This window comes from Lepus europaeus, chromosome 12 (assembly GCF_033115175.1).
Source record: "Lepus europaeus isolate LE1 chromosome 12, mLepTim1.pri, whole genome shotgun sequence".
Classification (NCBI taxonomy): Eukaryota; Metazoa; Chordata; class Mammalia; order Lagomorpha; family Leporidae; genus Lepus; species Lepus europaeus.
The window spans coordinates 92,926,806-92,949,415 of record NC_084838.1 but is presented as its reverse complement, the minus strand read 5'-3'; the positions used below and the strand labels follow the sequence as shown (position 1 = coordinate 92,949,415).

The window sequence follows — 22,610 nt, the reverse complement described above, 5'->3', positions numbered from 1 at the left end:
TCTCTTCTAAGGACTAAATCTGTTTGATTCTCTGCTATTTCATGGCTGTCCCTTTTGGGATACAGAGTAAATAATTATTAAAAATAAGGGAGGGAGAGAAATGAGGCTTTTTAAGTCTTAAGAATAGAGTACCAAACAAGAGCTTCCCACCCGATGTCCCTTGAGATGTTTGTGTGTGGTTAATAGTATGGGACATCCAGGAGTGTTCTGGACTAAGTAAGGAATAACTTTACTCACTACTCCCTTCGTTACGGGCAGGGAATCTACCTCACAGATTTCCCGGACATGTTAACAAAGAAGTGATGAGAAATGTTATGGTAAAGAAGCTTACTAACTTAATAATCCAAGATTTCTAAAATTTGAGCATAGACTATTTTAATTTATGCTAATTAATGGCCTACATAGGAGCCCTTAAAAGAATACCAGTTTAGGGATGCATTGATATGAAGGTTTTGAAAGTTCTAAAATGGGAAAACATTTAACTCTAAATTTAAATTCTAAGCTTCATTCAACTGCTTAGAATGGAAAAGAACTTAATGTATCATAGTTGCTGCATCTTGAGATGTTCATATATGCCAGAAGATACTTGTTCTTTTTTTTTTTTTAAAGATTTTATTTATTTGAGAGGTGGAATTATAGACAGTGAGAGGGAGAGACAGAGGGGTCTTCCATCCACTGGTTCACTCTCCAAATGGCTGCAACAGCTGGAGCTGAGCCTATCTGGAGGCAAGATCCAGGAACTTCTTCCGGGTCTCCCAGGCAGGTGCAGGGGCTCAAGCATTGGGCTGTCTTCTGCTTTCCCAGGCTATAGTAGAGAGCTGAGTCAGAAGGGTAGCAGCCAGGACTTGAACTGGTGTCCATATGGACTGCCTGCACGAAAGGCGGGGGATTAACCTAGTGTGCCACAGCATCAGGACACTTGTTCTTAACCAGTGACTTTTCTCTGAAACATTTTGGAGGTTATGAACTATGAAAAAACAAGCAAAACTGGTTCTCCTTGGGGGGAAAAATACACGTAAATGCTCCCAAACTTTGAGATTCACACTCTGGGAAGATTCCCTGATCGGCCCTTTCGAGATCTCTGAGGTCCCTGAGACCCAGGTACAGCCTCCCTGTTCAAATTAGTTTCCATTTTAAGAGCAGTTCTTGGTGATGAACTCCTTTTAGAAATGGCATTTCAAATTTTACATCGCTGATGCTCTCTAATGAGAAGATACAAAGAGTGAGGGTTTTTTGAGCTGGTAACTTTTTATTTTTAAAAAATGTAAATTTTTCAGTGTTTTCAAACAGTGTCAGCAGTCTTTTTTTCAACATGTGAAATTTGTTTTAAACAGAGGATTTTTCTCCAACTATTTTAGAAGATCAAGCTCGTGAGCATATTCGGCAAAATCTAGAGAGTTTCATAAGACAGGACTTTCCAGGTAAATACTTACTTTGTCTTTAAGAGAAGAAAGATGCCATGAACCGTCCTGAATGATTAAATGTGGTAAAAGCACGTTAATTTTGAGAGTGATAGCATCATTCTGTAATGATGGTGGGAGTCCTATTCACATGTTTTGTGATTTACCTAAGACTGCCCTTGGTCTGTCAGATCCTCATTTGTCAACAGGAAAAACCTGGACCGTGTAGTTAGCCCAGTAGATACAACAACTGAAATTCCTATAGTGTTACGATTACAGTCAAAGTTCATCTCTAAAATGAATTTATTTAAATAGAAAGTAGTAATTGTACATTGTTAAATGTCTTGAGATGATCTACATTTTCCTTGAAATGTTCCCTGCATTTAAGAATAAAGTGATATTTGGTAATCCATCCCATATACAGCTTGTATTTATTCAAATATAAAACTTTGGGAGAGAAACTTTGGAATACATGACTGGCTCATCAGAAAACATAATTAATATGAGATTAGGGCAGTTACCAGCTGGGTGTTTTTGATTCATAAGAGGGCCATTTTGATCATAAAATTAAATGTACTTAGGTAATTGGTTATTACTTTTCATATATTCCTAATAGGAACTAAATTGAGCTTGTTTGGCTCCTCCAAAAATGGATTTGGATTCAAACAGAGTGACCTTGACGTCTGTATGACAATTAACGGACACGAAACTGCTGAGGTACAGTGCACACATAAAACTTGCATTTGCTACAACAGTGTGGTTCAACCAATCTTAACTAAGAGTACAGCTTGGTGTTTTCCAAATTTATCAGGGCATACCATATGCTGCGTGCCATTTGCTGCACCTCTGTCCAGAGAGTGTGAAGTGTAGAGGTGATTGTGAAGATTGGGAAGGCTTGTAACTTTGAACCTGTGATACCATGAGGATTTCAGAGAGACATAGAGATCCTTCAAAGGGCAGTGTTCTTCTCCAGTGTCCATTGGCCTGGCCACTAGGCTGATGTGGATGGACACACCCACAAAAGGTTATCTATAAAGTTTTTCCTCCAGGCAGGCCTTCTGGTAAATGATAAGTGCTACTAACTTTACAGTCCAGAGACCTGGATGTGAGAGAAATGTGTCCCATTAGTATACCTAAACATATAGTCTTTGGTAGATAATATAAAGTCTGAGAAGTTTTGAGTCCATACTCTTTTTTTTTTTTTTTGACAGGCAGAGTTAGAGAGAAAGATCTTCCTTCCGTTGGTTCACAGCCTAAATGGCCACTATGGCCGGCGCGCTGCACTAATCCAAAGCCAGGAGCCAGGTGCTTCCTCCTGGTCTCCCATGCGGGTGCAGGGCCCAAGCACATAGGCCATCCTCCACTGCCTTCCCAGGCCACAGCAGAGAGCTGGACTGGAAGAGAAGCAACTGGGATAGAATCTGGCGCCCGACCAGGACTAGAACCCAGGGTGCTGGTACCGCAGGCAGAGGATTAGCCTAGTGAGCCGCGGTGCTGGCCAAGAGTCCATACTTTTTAATGCAGTCCAAATACTGTATGTCCAGATGACGGGTGCTGCTGTGGTTCAAGACATTTTTATCTCTTAGTTTCAGTTCTCTGCACTTTGAAGATTTATCTGATTTGAGAAAGTAGCCAAAAGTGATCTGGCCTGAATTTGGTGAATAAATTGGATAAGGCAGATTGAGTCTACCAAATGAAAGGACCCAATTGTACGTCCTTAAGGTCGATTTTCTTACAAGGCCTATGAGTTAGTTTTGCATAGCTAAAAGTTAAATGTGTTCCAAAACACATTGAACGTAAAATAACTAGCCCAAGGGTGCATGTTGGTAAAGTTGGCCCAAATGTTTTTAAAATAGTCTTCATATTGTATGACTTTAATCTTGTGCATTATAATTTTGGATAGTCCCATGGGAAGATAACAACTAGTTGCCATGGCAATGTGTCAGCTATAACTAAACATATAATGAAGAGCTACTCGAATGAAGAAGATGGGACCCAGAAGCCCCCTCTTGCATGTTTTGGCAAATAGGACATTCTGACTATTCTAATTATGCAGAGGGACAAAAAAAATAGAGATCCCATGTTTGTGTGATTTTTCTGGAAGCTATGGGTCCATAGATATCCTATCTGATTTTAACCTTTGTTGTACTTCTAAAAGCAATTAGGAAATAGGATGTTTATTGCTTTTTGCATCTTTAGGATAGTTTGTATGAATGTTAACTCTCATACTTGACTGAAAGGGAAAAATGTGAACAGAATGAGTTGAAATTAACTGCATTATCTCTGATGGTATAATGGAAAGTATTTGTAACCAGTGTAAGAACCTGCTTCCAGTTCTGACTCAGCTGTGTTGTCTTTGTCATAGGGGTTGGACTGTGTGAGAACTATTGAAGAATTGGCAAGAGTCCTCAGGAAACATGCAGGTACCTCTGTAGGCTTTGTCTGAAAAGCGTTGTCTGTCTTAGTGTTTTGCAGACTTAGAATTTACTAGTGTCAGTAAAGTAGTATAGTGGTTCATATAACAATATTTACAAAATCAGTGTCTTTAAAAAATCTTAATATAGGTAAGCATGAGAAAATACTAAGGAATTGGTGATAATTTGTGTGCATATTTTGCCTAGTTTAGTTTTATTTCAAGACAAAGCATAAACCCGACGAAGAGGTTTGGAAATCGTTTTGCCTTATTGAGATAATATAGATCAAAGTGCCGTAGTTGCTGACTGTGGTGTGAAACATAATAGCACCCTGGATCCAGATTTGGGGTTGTGTTTGCAGTGTCCTGCTCAGCAAGCAGATGTGACCCTAGACAAGTCACTGTACTGATCTCTTTCGTCTAATTAGAGAATGGAGAAAGCAAACAGGGTAATTTCTCAAGTGTTTACAGCTGTTAAATGTGTAGTCTCTGTAAATCCTGTATGGAGCTGCAATGCTATGAACACATTCTTTTGCTGTCAGGGGCAACTATAAATTCTGTTAACAGTGAAACTGTCAGCAAACTTATGTGCTAAGAGCTGAAAATGAAAGTGAACAAGAGATGGTCCCTGTCCTCACAGGAATTTATCTTTGAAAAGCTATCTTGTATTGTAGTCAAGAATAGACTTCAGTTCACAGCATGGACATAGATACATACAAACATATACCTCGAGTGCCACTTTTCTTTGTATCTTTTTTCTTTTCTTTTCTTTTTAAGATTTATTTATTTATTTATTTGAAAGTGTTAAAAGGAGAGACAGAGAGAGATCTTCGTCTGCTGGTTCACTCTCCAAATGGCCTCAGTGGCTGGGGTTGAGCCCTTAGACATGGTAGGAACATTTTTAATAAACTGTATAAGTCTTTCCTTTGACAGCTTTCAGATTTTATGGAAGTAAGGTAATTTTATAGGCTCTTTAACAGTGTAAGTCTTCACTTTTCAGAGTAAGTGAAGGGCAGGTGTTTGCAGCGGTTAAGACACTGCTTGGGAAGCCTGCATCCTATGTTGGAGTACTTGGCTGGAGTTCTGGCTGCACCCTTGATTCCAGCTTCCTGCTAACACGCACCCTGGGAGGCAGTGGGTGATGGCTCAAGTAGTTGGATCCCTTACTGCTCGTGTGGGAGACCTGGATTGAATTCTGGGTTTTGGCTTCAGCCTGGCCTGGCCTCAGCTGTTGTAGAAATTTGTGGAATCAGCAGATGGAACATCTTTATCTCTCTGCCTTTCAACTAAACGAAAAATAAATGCATACTTTTTTAAAATGAGTAACAGAAGCTATGATAAGTATTAAATAACTTCTGAGGAGAGAGAGATTAGAGGGAAAAGTTGCATAGGGGAGGTTTGTGGCAAAGATGGGCTTCCCATGAACACAGGTGGTGGCAAGTGCAATTTGGAGAGGATGGTGAAAGACGTCACTTATGAGGGTGCATGGATGTGCGTGTAAGATATACTGTGTTATATAGTATATTTTGAAGCACAACGGGAGATTGTTAAATTTGGGGAAGAGTTTCCAATGGGAAATATTGGAGATAAGGCACAGTTTCCAGATGTTTGGGAGCCATTGAGGGACAGGAAGGGTGGGACCTAATCGAAGTGAGACAATCTTTTCAGGCGGCTGGTAAGCCTCTCCTAGAGAAGGTATAGTCTTGGCAACAGGGCAGGCACTTCAGTGGTGTAAGGATGAAGACATGAGTGATTCTAAAGGGAAAATTTCCTTGATTTGGTCCCTACAAATAGGAAATAAAGAATAAGGTTGATGTCTGGGATTGCTGGCAGAGAACACCTGTATGGATATGTTCAGCTTGCCATGATGTAGAACCTCCAACAGTTAACAGACAGCAAGCAAGCAGAAATATGAGGGATGGACATTTAACTTAGTAGTTAAGATACCCACATTCCCGGGCTGGTCTTGTGGCATAGTGGGTTAAGGTGCTGCCTGCAAAGCTAATATCCCATTTGGGTATGAGTTCAAGTTCTGGCTGTTCCACTTCCTATCCAGCTCCCTGCTAATGTACCTGGGAAGACACTGGAAGATGTCCCAAGTGCTTGAGCCCCTGCCACCCATGTGGGAGACCTGTATGGAGTTCCAGGCTCCTGGCTTTAGCATGGCCCAGCCCTGGCCCTTGTGGCCATTTGAGGAGTGAACCAGTAGATAGAAGACCTCTTTCTGCTCATCCTCTCTCTCTCTGCCTTTCATGTAAATAAATAAATCTTTTTAAAAAGATGCTCACATCCCATGTTGGAGTGCTTGGAGTCACTACCCTGTTCTGTCTCTGCCTTCCTGCTAATGCAGACCTGGGAGACAGGGTGATGGGTGTAGATTGGGTTTCCTGGACTGAGGCCTCCACTCTGCTTCAGCTGGGACTCAGCCATCAGGGACATTGGAGAACTGAACCAGTGGATGGGAGTATGTGCTCACTGTCCTTTCTTTCTCCCTCTCTCTCTCTGCCTGTCCAAAAAAAAAAAAAAAAAAAAAAAAAACTGGAAATACTGGATAAGTCAAGATTGAAGATGAAAATAAAATAATGTTTGTGCTGGGTATATTGAAAAGACATTGAGAAACAGAGGAAATGACGAAGAATAAAACAATTACAAGGGGTCATTTGAGAGAAATTGAAGACTAAACTCTAATTTAATGGGTAGAAATTAAGGAGACTAGAAAAGGGAGCCTTTGAAATGGGAAATCAGAAGCAGGAAGATGTGCTTTGAGTCAAGCCTGGAGGACAGCTTGCAAATGTGATAATGGTCAGTAATGTAAAATGTCAGAGAGGGAAGGAGAGGAAAGAAGCCTAAGATTTGAGCAGCTGCAGATTCTGGTGTCCTGGGGGAGACCTGCCAAGCTTTCATGGCTATGGAGGGATGGCAGCATAGCACTTTCTGTTTTTAAATCCTGGTTCCCCACTTGCTGGCTGTGTGACACCAGGAAACCAGTCTCATCATATACACTCAGTAGCTCATCTATAATGTGAGAATAGCAGTACTAGCATTTACAGGTGAGAAAATTAATGCAGTTAGATGTTACTTAAAGAAAATCTGAGAAATATGTCATTGGGTAATGTTTGTTGTTAAGATTTATTTATTTATTTGAAAGGCAGAGCTAGGGAGAGTCAGAGAGAGATCTTTCAACTACTGGTTCACTCCCCAAATGGCCACAATTATGGGGGCTGGGCCAGTCCAAAGCCAGGAGCCAGTAGCTTCTTCTGGGTCTCCTAGATAATAAAGAGCACTCTCTCAATGTGGCCTCCTTGATGCAGTCAACATACACATTGGGTGGGGAGTAGGGACAGTCTGACATTGAGGTGCAGTGGAGTAAGCTGTTGCTTGAGAAACCAGCATCCTGTTGAATCCACTTCTAATCCAGATCCCTGCTAATGTGCCTAGCGAGATGGCAGATAACAGGCCAAGTACTTTGGTTCCTACCATCAATATGGGAGATCCAGGTAGAGTTCTTGGTTCCTGGCTTTTTGCCTGGCCCAGACCTAGCTGTTGTGGGTATTTGGGGAGTGAATAAGTAGATGGAAAATCTGAAAATCTCTCTGTCTGTCTCTCTCTCTCTCTCTGCCTTTCAGATTGATAGATTGATAAATACACAATAGGTATATGACTGCTGCCAGTGTATTGCAAAATGATTGTTTTCCTAGGTATCCTATAAAATAACAATAAAAAGGATAGTAAGTACATAAACAAGTGACATAGCTACTTGTCACATACAGTATTATGTGCTGTTGATAATTGAATGCACTCTGCTATTGCATGACTATCAGCACAGTAGGCCTGTTTACACAAACATGAGAGTAAAGCATTGAACCACAACAGTCACTAGGTAATAGGGATCTTACAACTCCATTGTAATCCTAGGTGACCACTGTTGCCTATGTGGTCCAAGGTTGACTGAAACATGGTTATGACTGTACATGCTAGTATATACAAGTGCTCAGTGAACATGAACTTCCTTACCTGTGCTCCCCATCAGTATAAGTTACAATTCATCTATCTATCATACAGACCTTTCTTCCTGAGAGTATCCCTGACATCTGTGTCCTTTTCCCTCTGAATTCTGTGATATCAGCCCTGTAGATATCATCACACAACTCTATCCAAAGAAGTTCAGACTCCAGCATTCCAGAATGAAGTCCTCCTCCTATATACTGCCTCCCTTCTGCTCCAACCCCCGACACTCCCTGCCTTTCCTTGGGAGTCTTCCTCCTTGGCCGTTGACATTGACCATCCTTGGAATCACCAAAATGGGTGAAGTGATCCCTAGCCTGGCCTAGACTGGATTCAGTAGAAATTTAGAGATTGCAGCCGGCGCCGTGGTTTAACAGGCTAATCCTCCGCCTTGCGGCGCCGGCACACCAGGTTCTAGTCCCAGTTGGGGCGCCAGATTCTATCCCTCTTCCAGGCCAGCTCTCTGCTATGGCCCGGGAAGGCAGTGAAGGATGGCCCAAGTCCTTGGGCCCTGCACCCGCATGGGAGACCAGGAGAAGCACCTGGCTCCTGGCTTCGGATCAGCGAGACGCGCCGGCCGCAGCGGCCATTGGAGGGTGAACCAACGGCAAAAAGGAAGACCTTTCTCCCTGACTCTCTCTCACTATCCACTCTGCCTGCCAAAAAAAAAAAAAAACTTAAAAAAAAAAAAACAAAAGAAATTTAGAGATCGCCTTCTCTAAATCTGAATCCCGGCTCCATGGTTTACGAGCTGCATATGCCTAGGTTCTCCTGGTCTCTGCTTCCACATCTGAAAGGTGAGGCTGTTAAGTCTTAAGAGATAACATTTGTCAAGGGCTCTTCACATACCCTGTGACACAATGCCAAGGTCATCGTTTAAATAAATGTGGAAGTGATTCCTCCCAACTTAAAACCAGTTCATTGATTTTGTTTTTATTTTATTTTATTTATTTGAAAGAGTTACAGAGAGAGGTAGAGACAGAGAGGTCTTCCATCCACTGATTCACTCCCCAGATGGCTGCAACAGCTGGAGCTGAGCCGATCCAAGGCCAGGAGTTTATCCCGGGTCTCCCATGTGGGTGCAGGGGCCCAAGCACTTGGGCCATCTTCTACTGCTTTCCCAGGCCATAGCAGAGAGCTGGATCGGAAGTGGAGCACCTGAGGGGCTGGTGCTGTGGCGCAGTAGGTTAATCCTTCTGCCTGCAGTGCTGGCACCCCATATGGTCACCGGTTCTAGTCTCTGCTGCTCCTCTTCCAATCAAACTCTCTGCTATGGCCTGGGAAAGCAGTAGAAAATGGCCCAAGTGCTTGGGCCCCTGCACCTGCATAGGAGACCGGGAAGAAGCTCCTGGCTCCTGGCTTCGGATCAGCGCATCTCCAGCCGTTGCAGCCATTTGGGGAGTGAACCAACAGAAGGAAGATCTCTCTCTTTGTCTTTTCTCACTATCTGTAACTCTACCTCTCAAATAAATAAATAAAATCTTTAAAAAAAAAAATAAGAAGAAGAGGAGCAGCTGAAACTAGAACCAGCGCCCATATGGGATGCCAGCACTTCAGGCTAGGGCTTTATCCCACTGCACCACAGTACCGGCCTCCTCATTGGCTTCTGTTTGCCTCTTCAAGTGATTGTTAGCAGGATGTGTAGGTTCTCCATTTGGATTCTTCCTAGTTTGTCTTCCCATCTCCTGTAATTCCTCAGATCCCCTCTACAGCCTTCACAATTCCATGGAAGTTCCCTGAACATGCTAGTCTGTTTGAGGCATCCAACCTCTGTGTGGTTTTCCTTGCCTAGTAAATCCCCTCAACATAAACTGTTTTTGCCTGTTGCTCTTTTTCAAAGCCTAGCTCGAGCAGTTTCCCCCATCCCATTGAAGCTGATTCTTTCTGTTACATTTACAACTTGTAGCCCCGTGGTGAGTGGCTTTTGAGGATGCCGATGATGGCCTCCAAGTCTGTAGAGGAGGTAACAGTCACGTGGTGTAGTCCAGACTCTGGTAGTCATTCTGTGTCGGTGTTTATCAGCTTGACAGCCCTGAATACACACAAGCTATATCCAGTGAGGGCATTTGCTGCTGACTTTATCCTTTCAGTTAAAATATCAATGTATTTAGCAAGTGTCAGCCTTGCTAGGTGTTTGTTAATAACAGGGAATTCCTGGGGCCAGCGCTGTGGCGCAGTGGGTTAACGCCCTGGCCTGAAGCGCCGGCATCCCATATGGGCGCCGGTTTGAGACCTGGCTGCTCCACTTCCTGTCCAGATCTCTGCTATGGCCCAGGGTAGCAGTAGAAGATGGCCCAAGTCCTTGGGCCCCTGCACCCATATGGGAGACCCAGAAGAAGCTCCTGGCTCCTGGCTTTGGATCGGTGCAGCTCTGGCCGTTGCAGCCATCTGGAGAGTGAACCATTGGATGGAAGACCTTTCTCTCTGCCTCTCCCCTCTCTGTGTAACTCTGACTTTCAAATAAATAAAGAAATCTTAAAAAAAAGAAATGGCATTGTTGTGTTAGTTCTCTGAGTGCTTTAAAAAAAAAAAAATAACAGGGAATTCCTGGCTAGTTTTAGTGAATGCAGTGAAGTAAGCCAAGTTGGGCTCTGTCCTTTTATATTGGAACATTAAGATTGGAGCCATCAGTCCCCAGCTGCTGTAGTCAATGATACTATCTTATTTCCCAACCTAGGTCTGAGAAACATCTTGCCTATTACAACGGCAAAGGTGCCAATCGTGAAGTTCTTCCATTTGAGAAGTGGCCTAGAAGTGGATATCAGTTTGTATAACACATTGGTAAGATGATCTTCTGGTTTGCTATAAGGTTTTGTGGACCCCTCAGTCTCCTAAGTCCAGTCAGTTGAAATAATGCCATAGGAAGGTGGGGGAATCATATCTACTTGAAAGGAAGTGACTGTTTAATACCCATATTTTCTATATGCATAGAGGAAGTCATGAGGTCAGTTGTAAAGTAAAACTCTTCAGTATTGTCTAGTAAATTACTGAAGCTTCAGTGGAAAATATCTTCTACCTAACATGAATCAGAATATTCCAGCTTCAAAACATCACATAATTGATAGCCTTATAGTGTAATTTCCCTTTTAACAGGCCCTTCATAACACAAGGCTTTTGTCTGCTTATTCAGCCATTGACCCCAGAGTGAAATACTTGTGCTACACCATGAAAGTATTTACAAAGGTGAGTGAGCATGCTTACTGCTGTGATTTATCAGGAAATTTCATTATGTCTTCAAACCTTGTTGCAAGCATGTGCCTTTCATTCTCAATGGACATTTCCATGCCAGATGTGTCCTGCAACTATTTGGGAAGGCATCCAACCGCATATTTTGTTGTCTTGAGTTTTACATGATAATCTGACCTTGTTTGTGGCTAACAGCCTACTAGTTTTCTGAGTTTTATTTGGTTTCATTGGTATATCTTAGCCTCTTACAGTACTCCTCAACATAAGCACCTTAGTTTTAGTGATAACACAACGGCTGCACATTCAGCAGAAAGCACTGATGGTGTTTGCTGGTCTTCGTTTTCCTGCCCTCTAGATGTGTGACATTGGTGACGCGTCCAGAGGCAGCTTATCGTCATATGCATACACTCTCATGGTGCTATATTTTCTCCAGCAGAGGAATCCACCAGTCATCCCTGTCCTCCAAGAGGTATTACTAAAAGAAATTATATTTCTCATCTGGAAGGCTGGGAAATCTCTGACCCCTCTTCTCTAAGATCCTGTGATTCTATATTTAAATGTTTAACTATTTTCCTAGAAGTCTTTGTATCAATGTATTAAGTTTATGATCCTTACTACTAACATTTTAAAAATTAAATTTCAGATATACAAAGGTGAAAAGAAACCTGAAATATTTGTTGATGGATGGAATATATATTTTTTTGATCAGATTGATGAACTGGTACGTATTTTAAGAGTAAAGATTTTCCAACATCCTTGACTAAAAGCTATACTGTACTGTAGTGTAGATGGCTAACAACTATATTAATGTTTGTTATATTATAAATATACACATGCTGTTAGGAAACTATCATTTACAGATGTTTCCTTTGAAGTAAAAACATTATTACTGAGTCTGGTGAGTTTCTAGGGACTCTATCCAGTATTTTCTTAATGCCTGTTAGAAAGCTTTATTCTATGTGAATGGACTATTGGCTCTCTGGTTTTCATACTGAAAGTTGGGAAAGACTTTCATAGAATTGTAGAGACTAGGTACTATAGGCATCACCAAGGATCTTAGAGTTTATTTCCAGTTTCCCCACTGACAGGTTCTGATGTTTGATGTTGCAAACAGCTATCCCTATCTCCAGGTTATAAGAGGTTAATACATTCTTACAAATAATTTTTTGTTTGTGAAAGAAAATTTTTTATATTTTTGTGTATCTATCTCTAGCTAATTAGAAGTTAAGTGTGAATTTATTCCCTGAGATACAAATGAGTAGTTTAACTTTATACAGAGCATGATATTCCTTGTTCTCTTCTATTCCTAGCCTGCCTATTGGCCAGAATATGGAAAAAATACAGAATCTGTTGGGCAATTATGGTTGGGACTTCTTCGTTTCTACACAGAAGAATTTGATTTTAAAGAGCATGTTATTAGCATCAGGAGAAAAAGTCTACTTACAACTTTTAAGAAGCAGTGGACCTCGAAATACATTGTTATTGAAGGTACAATTAAAATCAAATATTTCACATATAAAGTTAAACTGTGAGGCCATCATTCTTCCTCTTTACAGAGTTGTTCTTGGATAGCCACCAGTTGCTTTGAGGCTACATGGTGTGGTAGTCCCATTGTTGTCAGGCCAACATCTCTGTTTCCAACCTGAACACTGATTTCTCAGTGAGTGATCCTTCACACGTGGGGCATCTCAAGCCCAAAAGTCTGCTCACCTCAACAATCTTCTACTACTGTTGCACTTGTACTGGGAAATACAGTAGCAATAAAATTAAGGCAGCTTCAACAGAGAAGGGCTTTTTTCTTTTCTTAAGATTTATTTATTAATTCAGAATCAGAGTTAGAGAGATCTTCCAAACACTGGTTCACTCCCCAAGTGGCCACAACTCCCAGGGCTGAGCCAGGCCAAGGCCTGAAACCAGGAACTTCTTCCAGGTCTCCTGTGTGGGTGGCAGGGGCCCAAGCACCTAGGTCATCTTCCACTGCTTTTCGCAGGCCATTAACAGGGAACTGGAAGGGCTGGTGCTATGGCATGGCAGGTAAAGCCACTGCCTGCAGTGCCAACATCCCATAAGGGCTCTGGTGTGAGTCCTGGCTATTCCACATCTGATTGAGCTCTCTGCTACGGCCTGGGAAAGCAGTGGAAGATGGCCCAAGCCCTTGGGCCCCTGCACTCATGTGGGAGAACCGGAAGAAGCTCCTGGCTCCTGGCTTTGGGTGGGCCCAGCTTTGGCTGTTGCAGCCATTTGGGAAGTGAACCCCTGGATGGGAGACTTGCGTGCTTGCTCGCTGTCTCTCTCCCTCTGCCTCTCTGTAACTCTGCCTTTCAAATAAATAAAAAACCAGGAAGCTGGATTGGAAGGGGAGCAGCCACAACACAAACCAGCACCCATATGGGATGCTGGCATCACAGGCAGCGGGTTAACCCACTGTACCAAAATACCTATTCCATAGTAGGACTTTAAGTTTTCTTTCTTTTTTTTTTTTTTTTAAAGATTTATTTTTATTTATTTAAAAGAGTTACAGAGAGAGGTAGAGACGGAGAGAAAGGTCTTCCCTCTGCTCCCCAGTTGGCCGCAACGGCTGGAGCTGTGCTGATCCAAAGTCAGGAGCCAGGAGCTTCTTCCGGGTCTCCCACATGGGTGCAGGGGCCCAAGCACTTGGGCTATCCCCCACTGCATTCCCAGGCCACAGCAGAGAGCTGGATCAGAAGAGGAGCAGCCGGGACTAGAACTGGCACCCACATGGGATGCCGGCGCCACAGCACCAGCCCCAGGACTTTTAAGTTTTCTAATCAAGAGTTGAGAAGTTGGGACCGGCACTGTGGCGTAACAGGTTAAGCTGCTGCCTGCAGCACTGGCGTGCCATCTGGGCACCAGTTTGAGTCCCAGCCACTCCGCTACCAATCCAGCTCCCTGTTAATATGCCTGGGAAAGCAGCAGAGGGTGGTCCAAGTGCTTGGGACCCTGCCCCCATGTGGGAGACCCAAAAGAAGCCCCTGACTCCTGGCTTGGGCCTGGCTTGGTTCCAGCCATTGGGGTTAGGTGGGCAGTGAACTTGGCAGGTGGAAGATCTCTTTGTCTCTTCACCTCTCCTTCTCTAACTTTGCCTTTCAAAAAAAAAAAAGTTGAAAATTGCCACCAAGAGTGAATTTTCTTCAAAGATTTTATTTATTTATTTTGAAAGACTTACAGCGAGAGAGATCCTCTGGTTCACTGCCCACATGGCCACAGTAGCCAGGGCTGGCAAGGCCGGAGCCAGGAGCTTCATCTGGGTCTCCCATGTGGGTGGCAGCATCCCAAATATGTGGGCCATATTCCAGTGCTTTTCCCAGGTGCATTAGTAGGGAGCTGTATTCTAAGTGGAACAACCAGCATACAGACCAGCATTAGAGGTGGCAGTTTTACTCACTACACAATGCCAGACCCCAAGAGTGAATTTTCAATGGTTTTATTTCTGTTAATGCTAGTGTTTACCTATAAGTAATTGCACTCAAGTTTTCATATTTATTATGACCATGCAAAATGCTTTTCTTCCAACAAATGCAAGGTTTCACTGGAATCATTGGTATTTGTTTATTTGCAATTTATGGAATTTTAAAAGGAAAATAGAATTTAAATGCTTAAGTTGAGAAATGGCTTAATAATTTTTCAATTATTAATTATGGGATTTTTTTATTTTCATTTTTTAAAAATATAATCCTATCACCTAAATAATATGTTACCCTTAAGTTAGGCTTTTATCAGTACTTCTACCTGTTTGCAGTATTAAAATGAGAACATTTGTAAAGTGAATTTCAGATCACAGTAGGTTATAGATTTATTTTTAAGTTTTCAGGATCTATTATGTCAAAAATAGAACTTTAGTTTCTTTATCGCAGTGGGTTCTTATGATTGAACGATTACTGAAGTATAGCTCTCAGGTGGATGTTTGGTTCAGCAGGATATCCATGTCCCATATCAGCTTCCAGGTGTAAGTCCCAGCTCTGTCCTCCCTTCCAGCTTCCTGCTAGTGCATACCAGAGAGCAGCCAGGCACGGCTCAAGCAGTTGAGTTCTCGCTACCCATATAGGAGACGTGGATTGGGTTCTTAGGTCCTGGCGTTAGCCTGACACAGCCCTGGCTGGTATGGGCATTTGTGGAGGGGGCCAGCAAGTGGGAGATGTCCCTCTCTCTGTATTTCATTTTCTGTCTTTCAAATAAGTAACTTATAAAAAAACATAACTGAAAAGTAGAAGGATATGGCTTTTCACTTCTTTAGTCCTTGTTGTCTCCATTTTCTCAATGAGAGGATCCTCCAAAAAAAGTCATCTCTTTTTTTTTTTTCCAAACATTTATTATTTATTGGAAAGGCAGAGTTATAAAAAAAGAGGGAGAAGGAGAGAGGGAGAGACAGGGATCTTCCATCCTTGGTTCACTCCCTAAATGGCAGCCATGGGACTGGACCAGGCCAAAGCCAGGAGCCAGGAACTTCATCTGGGTTTCCCATGTAGATGCAGGGGCCCGAGTACTTGGGCCATCTTCTGCTTTCTCAGGCACATTAGCGGGGAGCTGGATTGGAAGTGGAGCGACCTGGACTTGAACTCATATTGGACGCTAACATTGACAGGCAGCAGCTTAACCTGCTGCACCACCAATGCCAGGCCCTCATTTTTGTTTTTCTTTGACTTCATGAATGTTATTTTTGGTTTTTGAAGAAACTAGTTAAATATCTACATATGGTTTCTAAGTTATGAATTGTGTATTTATTAAATTACCTATAAAGTAGTATTGGAATTGAGAAATAGTGCTTTTATACCATTTATTTTATGAAAGTTTATTCACACATCATGCACATCTTCAGAATCAGCACCTTTTCCATCATTCCCACCATTTTCTGGGTCGTCTGACAAATACTGTTCCAAAGTCGTTTGTATCAGCCTTCTAGGACATTTGAGATGCACACAGCTGAGATTATGTGGAAGTTTATACGCAGCTTTTACTGGAAATGGTATCCTGAGATTCAGTTGGTATGCCACTGGAACCAAATATGTGTATGTGTGTCTTTTATAAGTATGTTTTGTAAAAACTGAGGAATACTCTCTGAAGTGATTTTTTTTTTTTAATTTATTTGGGACCTGGCACTATGGCTTAGTAGGTTAAGCCTCCGCCTGCAGTGCTGGCATCATATGTGGGCGTCAGTTCAAGTCCTGACTGCTCCATTTCCAATCCAGCACCCTGCTAATGGCCTGGGAATGCAGTGGAAGATGGTCCAAGTCCTTGGGCCCCTGCACCCATGTGTGTGAGACCTGGAAAAAGCTCCTGGCTTGTGGCATCGGATCGACCCAGCTCCGGCCATTTCGGCTATTTGAGGGTTAAACCAGGCAATGGAAGACCTCCCTCTGTCTCTCTCTCTGTCTGTAGCTCTGCCTCCCAGATAAATAAACAAACAAACAAAAAAAAAAAAAAAAAAAAGAAAAAGATATTTGAAATGCACTGGTTCATTCCTCAAATAGCTGCAATGGCCAGAGCTGGGCCAGGCTGAATCCAGGAGCCAGGAGCTTCTTCCAGGTCTCCCACATGGGTGGCAGAGGCCCCAAGCACTTGGGCCATTTCTACTGTTTTACCAGGAGCATTAGCCAGGAGCTGGGTAATATATGGGATGCCGACATTGCTGACAGTGGCTTTATCCACTCCACTACAATGGCAGCCCTGAAAGTAAGCGTTAAGAGGCTTATTGGTTAGAAACAACATTAAGTGCTAAAATGTTTTAAATATATTTGTGACTTTTATATGCATCCAAAGCTAGTATCTTATATAACATCAGGCTAATGTGTCTTCTCCAAACGGTCTTTTGTTCAAAATTAGGCAAACTGTCAAATATAAAGAATTTTATAAAAATAAAGTAATACTTTGGTTAACACTTTTAGAAATAACCTTGTCTTATAGTTGAGAGTATATATTATTTAGCCACATTATAAATATTAAGGTCCCTGAAAAGCCAGCCATTTAATGCTTTTATTAATGATAAGCTAAATATTTGATACTTTCATGTTATGTGGACCTCATTTATTGGATGTAAGTGACATTGCATTTTCTATTTGATAATCTAATTTGTTCTTTATTTTCTTTACCTAGATCCATTTGATTTGAATCATAATCTTGGAGCTGGCTTATCAAGAAAAAGTAAGTTACTTTGCAAATTTTAATACAGTTTCCTTTTTTTCTTTTAATTCATCTAATCAGGTTCTTAACTGTTTTCTTCTTAGTGACAAATTTTATAATGAAAGCATTTATCAATGGGAGAAGAGTGTTCGGCAGTCCAGTCAAAGGATTTCCGAAGGACTACCCCTCAAAAATGGTGAGTCTGTTGGAAATGCCAAAAAATTGTTAATACACCTAGTGTGTACACATTGCCTCAGTGAAAATGTGACTACCCTGCAGTCCGAGCCTAGCCAAGAATACTAACAATACAGAGTGATTCCTAAAGACCTGTCTGTGACATCCCCTGGTTAGAAGCCATTGGTCAGGAGACTAGGAGGACGTAGTAAGAAATGGCATTTGGGTAGAGAAATCAATAACATTGCTGTTGCTGCTGCTGGTTTTCTTTGTTAACACATACCACCACTGGAACAGCTTTGAAAGTGAAGAAAGGCCAGTGCTGTGGTGCATCGGGTTGAGCCATCACTTGTAACACTGGCATCCTATATCAGAGTGCCAGTTCCGGACCCTGCTGCTCTGCTTACAGTCCAGCTCCCTGCTAATGCACCTGGGAAAGTCCAGATGATGGCTCAAGTACTAGGGCCCCTGCACCCACCTGAGATACCTGGAAGAAGCTCCTGGCTTTGGCTTGGCCCAGCCCTGGCTCTTGCAGCCATACTAGGAGAGTGAACAGCAGATGGAAGATTTCGCTGTCTCTCTGATTCTCTCTCTTTTCTCTGTCTCTGTTACTCAAATAAGCAAATCTCTTTTAAGATTTATTTTTTATTTATTTGAAAGGCAGAGTTGCACACAGAGAGGGAGACAGAGAGAGATGTCTTCCATCACTGGTTCACTCCCCAAATGGCTGAAATAGCTGGGGCTGGGCCAGGTTGAAGCCAGGAGCCAGGAGCTTTTGGTCTCCCACGTGGGTCAAGGGAGCTGGATTAGAAATGAAGCAGCCGGGACTTCCACTGGCACCCATGTGGGCTGCCAGCACTGCAGGCAGCAGCTTAAACCCTGTGCCACAGCACCAGCCCCTAAATCAATCATTTTTAAAAAGTATATTTCAGTGCAAGGAAAATGGCCAGGACTTGATAATTTTGTTAACAATAAAGTCATTTTTCTCCTGCATTAATTTTTTTGATAAAGACTTCTATTTAACAAATCATGGGACACAGTGTAATGTGTCGATCTGTGTGTGCATCAAGAAATGATTAAATCAGGTCAATGGCATATCTGTCACTTTGCTTTTTTTTTTTTTTTTTTTTTTAATTTTTTGACAGGCAGAGTGGATAGTGAGAGAGAGAGACAGAGAGAAAGGTCTTCCTTTTGCCGTTGGTTCACCCTCCAATGGCCGCCGCGGTAGGCGTGCTGTGGCCGGCGCACCACGCTGATCCGATGGCAGGAGCCAGGTGCTTCTCCTGGTCTCCCATGGGGTGCAGGGCCCCAAGCACTTGGGCCATCCTCCACTGCACTCCCTGGCCACAGCAGAGAGCTGGCCTGGAAGAGGGGCAACCGGGACAGGATCGGTGCCCCGACCGGGACTAGAACCCGATGTGCCAGCGCCACAAGGCGGAGGATTAGCCTAGTGAGCCACGGCGCTGGCCTGCTTTTTTTTTTTTTTAGGATTTATTTTATTTGTTTGAAAGAATTACAGAGAAGTAGAGACAGAGACAGTTCTTCCATCCGCTGGTTCACTCCCCAGATGGCCACAATGGCCGGAGTTGCTCCAATCCAAAACCAGGAGCTTCTTCCAGGTCTCCCATGTGGGTGCAGGAGCCCAAGGACTTGGGCCATCTTCTACTGCTATCCCAGGGCATAGCAGAGAGCTGGATCAGAAGAAGAGCAGCCAGGACTTGAACCAGCGCCCATATGTGATGCTGGTGCTTCAGGCCAAGGCTTTAACCCACTGCGTCACAGCACCGGCTCCTTGCTTAATTTCTTGTGACAAGACATTTGAGATTTACTCTCTTATTTTTAAGTGTACATTATTGCTGCTGTGCAGTAGATCTCAAGTTTATTTTCCTGATTGAAGTTTTGTACTCTGGAACTCCTCATGCCCCTCCTTCCCCCAGTAAAGACTTTAAGTGAACTCTAGCGTATACCTCTATAGGCACATTACGCATCTAATTGCAGCTTGTAAATCTAGCTGGATATTACTATGTACGTCTTCCACACTTGTGCTTCTGAAATGGACTCAGTCACTGGGGGACTTTGGTAGGCCACAAATGCTAATGGGTCTGGAATGGGCCCTGTTATTTGCATTTACAAGGCCCCAGCTCATGCCAGTGCTGCTGGTCCTCACCTTAATTTTCATAGCCAAGGGGCTAGAGTTCGGACCCTTGTCTGTCTGTGTGCTGTTTTTTTCCTTCAGAAGCCATGGCAAAGCAGCAGCCTGTGGGGTTTTTTTCTTCTCAGTGTACTCTGTAATGTAGATCGCATTCTTCCCTTTATTAGGGTTTAGCCTTCCCATTTCATGAGGCCCTGCACCTAGCCTCAGCTCCCTTCCTGGTCCTGGGGAAGCTGGCTCATGGGGATGGGAAATGCGCCTGCTTAGATGTGTGCGTAAACCTGCAGGGTTAAGGTGAAACAGGACGTGGCATGACTAAGAAGAATAAACAAAAACGGGTTCAGGTAACACTGTCCTGAGTTACATCTGCTAGTTTCAGAGTTTGTTTGGAGTTAAGCAGTATCTGTGATGTCTGTTAAGACACACAGAGATGTTGAGATGTAACCTCTCTGTTCAGCATCTCCTTAGTCTTTGTGTTTAGATCTCATTAACAGTTTGGGCTTTCACGTGTATTGTCTTCTAGGAGTATTTTTTTGATCCAGATGTACTAACTGAAGGTGAACTGGCCCCAAACGATAGATGTTGCCGGATTTGTGGGAAAATTGGGCACTTCATGAAAGACTGTCCTATGAGGAGAAAGTAAGTAAATGTTCAAAAGGAGCACTTTCATTGTCCCACTTTTGGGCTGTGTTGTTAGTTTGACTTTGCTTTTTGTTTTGTTTCTTTGAGAGACAGACAGATAGCTCCTATCTGCTGCCGATTTAGTCCCCAAATGCCTGCAACAGCCAGGGTTGGGCCAGGCCCCAGTCAGGAGGGGGGATCCAGGAACCCAATCCAGGTCTCCTGTGTGGACGACAGGAATCCAGCTACTGGGATTATCATCTGCTGAGTCACATTCTGAGCATGGGGTTGGTAGCAGGTGGAGCCAGGATTTGGACCTATGCATTCTAGTAGGGGTGCAGGAGCCTTAATTACTAGGCCAAGTGCCTGCCACTTTCCCAGAGTGTTTTTGTTTTGTTTTTCAGATTGATTTATTTTAAAGTTCAGAATTACAAAGAGAGAGGGAGCGACAGAGAGATCTTGCATCCACTGGTTCATTCCCCAGATGGCCACAATAGCCAGGGCTGGTCCAGACTGAAACCAGTAGCTTCGCCCAGGTTTCCCACATGGGCAGCCGGGGCCCAAGCACTGGGCCATCTTTGGCTGCTTTTCCCAGCCCATTAACAGATAGCTGGATCCACAGAGGAGCAGCCAGGACTTGAACCATCACCCATATGGGATGCCGGCATCACAGGCATTGGCTTTACTAACTACACCACAGCTCTAGTCCCCCCAGTTTTTAAATTAGGTTCTATTATAGCAGAAATCCAGCATTTTCAGATACATTTAAGATTCTTTTTTTAAATGTGTAAACTAAAACATCACTGTAAATGCAAATGACTAAAGTTGACTCAAATGTATAGGTGACAATCTTTCATTCTTAGTCCATTTTTAAAATTTTGACCATGGCTCTAATCATGAATTAACTTGTTCTATAGGGACAGAAGAAAAAAGAAAACTAAAATTCTTCCCCTTTACAACAGTGAGAAGTTCAGAATCATTTCAGTCAATGAACAGTTAGATGAGTTCCCCTAGGTCTCCATTGCGTTTGTAATGTATTTAAGGTATAGCCTGTGACTTGGGTGGAGCGTGCTGGGGATTTGTATTCACTAACAGCTTCTTTGAGTATAGCACCCTTTGTTGTAGTTAGTTTAACCTTTAATAATTGCTAATAAGCTTCTCCTTTTGATCCCCATGCTTCCTGGTAGTGATGTTTGTGGAGGGAGAATGAGGGGGACATGTTTTTGGTTGCTTGCTTGGGACATACTGTTTTGGGTGATGGTGGTCGGTGTTTGTGACTGGCAGTCATATTAATTTAGCTACTCAAGTCACCATCGGGAATTTGTGGTGCTCTTTCTTAGTATTTTATTATTTCAAATAATGGTGATCACACAGGGCAAGGGAGAAATGATATTGACATTTTAAATACAGAGTCTCCTAGGACCACTGACCGACGTGAGCTTACAGTTTCACATGTCACATTTCCAGTTTCTGGGAAAGAGTGCTCGTGCACCAGAAAGGGTACTCAAGAAACCATGCCAAGGGGAATCTGCCTTCCTTACACCAGTATCAGAGTAGGCACCGAACCAAGGCATGAACTACTTGCAAAAGTTGATTTTTTTTTTAAACATCAGAGCATCTTTGAAAAAGAGAAACTGAACCCTTAGCTCCCAAGGTAGTTTCTTTTCTTTTCTTTTTTTTTTTTTTCTTTTTTTTTTTTTTTAGATATATTTATTTATTTGAAAGAGTTATACAGAGAGAGGAGAGGCAGAGAGAGAGAGGTCTTCCATCTGATGGTTTACTCCCTAATTGGCCACAATGGCTGGAGCTGTGCCGATCTGAAGCCAGGAGCTTCTTCCGGATCTCCCACGCAGGTGCAGGGAGATCTTCTTGTGTCATCTTCTACTACTGTCCCAGGCCATGTATAGTTGACAATCTGGGTCACAAGTGGAGCAGCTCGGGACTCAAACCAGCACCCATATGGGATGCTGGCACTTCAGGCCAGGGCGTTAACCCGCTGTGCCACAGCGCCAGCCCCCCAAGGTAGTTTCTTAATGAGGATAATGGACTTTCGTTTGTAAATTGTTGCTTTTTCCCTGATGTCTATTCTTTCCTAGTTATCTATGAAAGCTGGAGTTGTCTTCATCTTTGGTTAAGTTTTCTGTTTAGACGTTTTCCTATTATTATTGTGTATTCTCCAGAGTGAGGCGACGGCGAGATCAGGAAGATACCCCGAACCAAAGATACCCCGAAAACAAAGAAAAAAGAAGCAAAGAGGACAAAGAAATTCAGAACAAATACACAGAGCGAGAGGTGTCAGCAAAAGAAGATAAGAGCATGCCATGTACGCCTCAGAAAGCCAAGCCACTGAGGACGTCTGCCGAGCTGGCGCGGGAGAAGCTTCTCAGGCCGCCGCTGGAGAAGTGGAAGAGGCAGGATGACAGAGACCTCAGAGAGAAGCGCTGTTTCATTTGTGGAAGAGAAGGGCACATCAAAAAGGAGTGCCCACAGTTCAAAGGCTCTCCAGGTATGAACACCTGTC

At 42.9% G+C, this 22,610-nt stretch overlaps 1 protein-coding gene across 3 annotated transcripts in view; it reads left to right on the top strand.

The window, feature by feature from the left end:
• TUT7 (terminal uridylyl transferase 7) overlaps positions 1-22,610 on the top strand; it is a 69,329-nt gene that overhangs the window by 30,629 nt on the left and 16,090 nt on the right. For all 3 annotated transcript variants that reach the window (XM_062208523.1, XM_062208522.1, XM_062208521.1), the window contains exons 15-26: positions 1,335-1,421; positions 2,017-2,117; positions 3,766-3,823; positions 10,496-10,599; positions 10,912-11,001; positions 11,360-11,473; positions 11,648-11,725; positions 12,315-12,492; positions 17,116-17,163; positions 17,247-17,338; positions 19,992-20,107; positions 22,270-22,595. In XM_062208523.1, the coding sequence (XP_062064507.1) occupies positions 1,335-1,421; positions 2,017-2,117; positions 3,766-3,823; positions 10,496-10,599; positions 10,912-11,001; positions 11,360-11,473; positions 11,648-11,725; positions 12,315-12,492; positions 17,116-17,163; positions 17,247-17,338; positions 19,992-20,107; positions 22,270-22,595 (1,392 nt within the window). The remainder of the gene's footprint in view (positions 1-1,334; positions 1,422-2,016; positions 2,118-3,765; positions 3,824-10,495; positions 10,600-10,911; positions 11,002-11,359; positions 11,474-11,647; positions 11,726-12,314; positions 12,493-17,115; positions 17,164-17,246; positions 17,339-19,991; positions 20,108-22,269; positions 22,596-22,610) is intronic.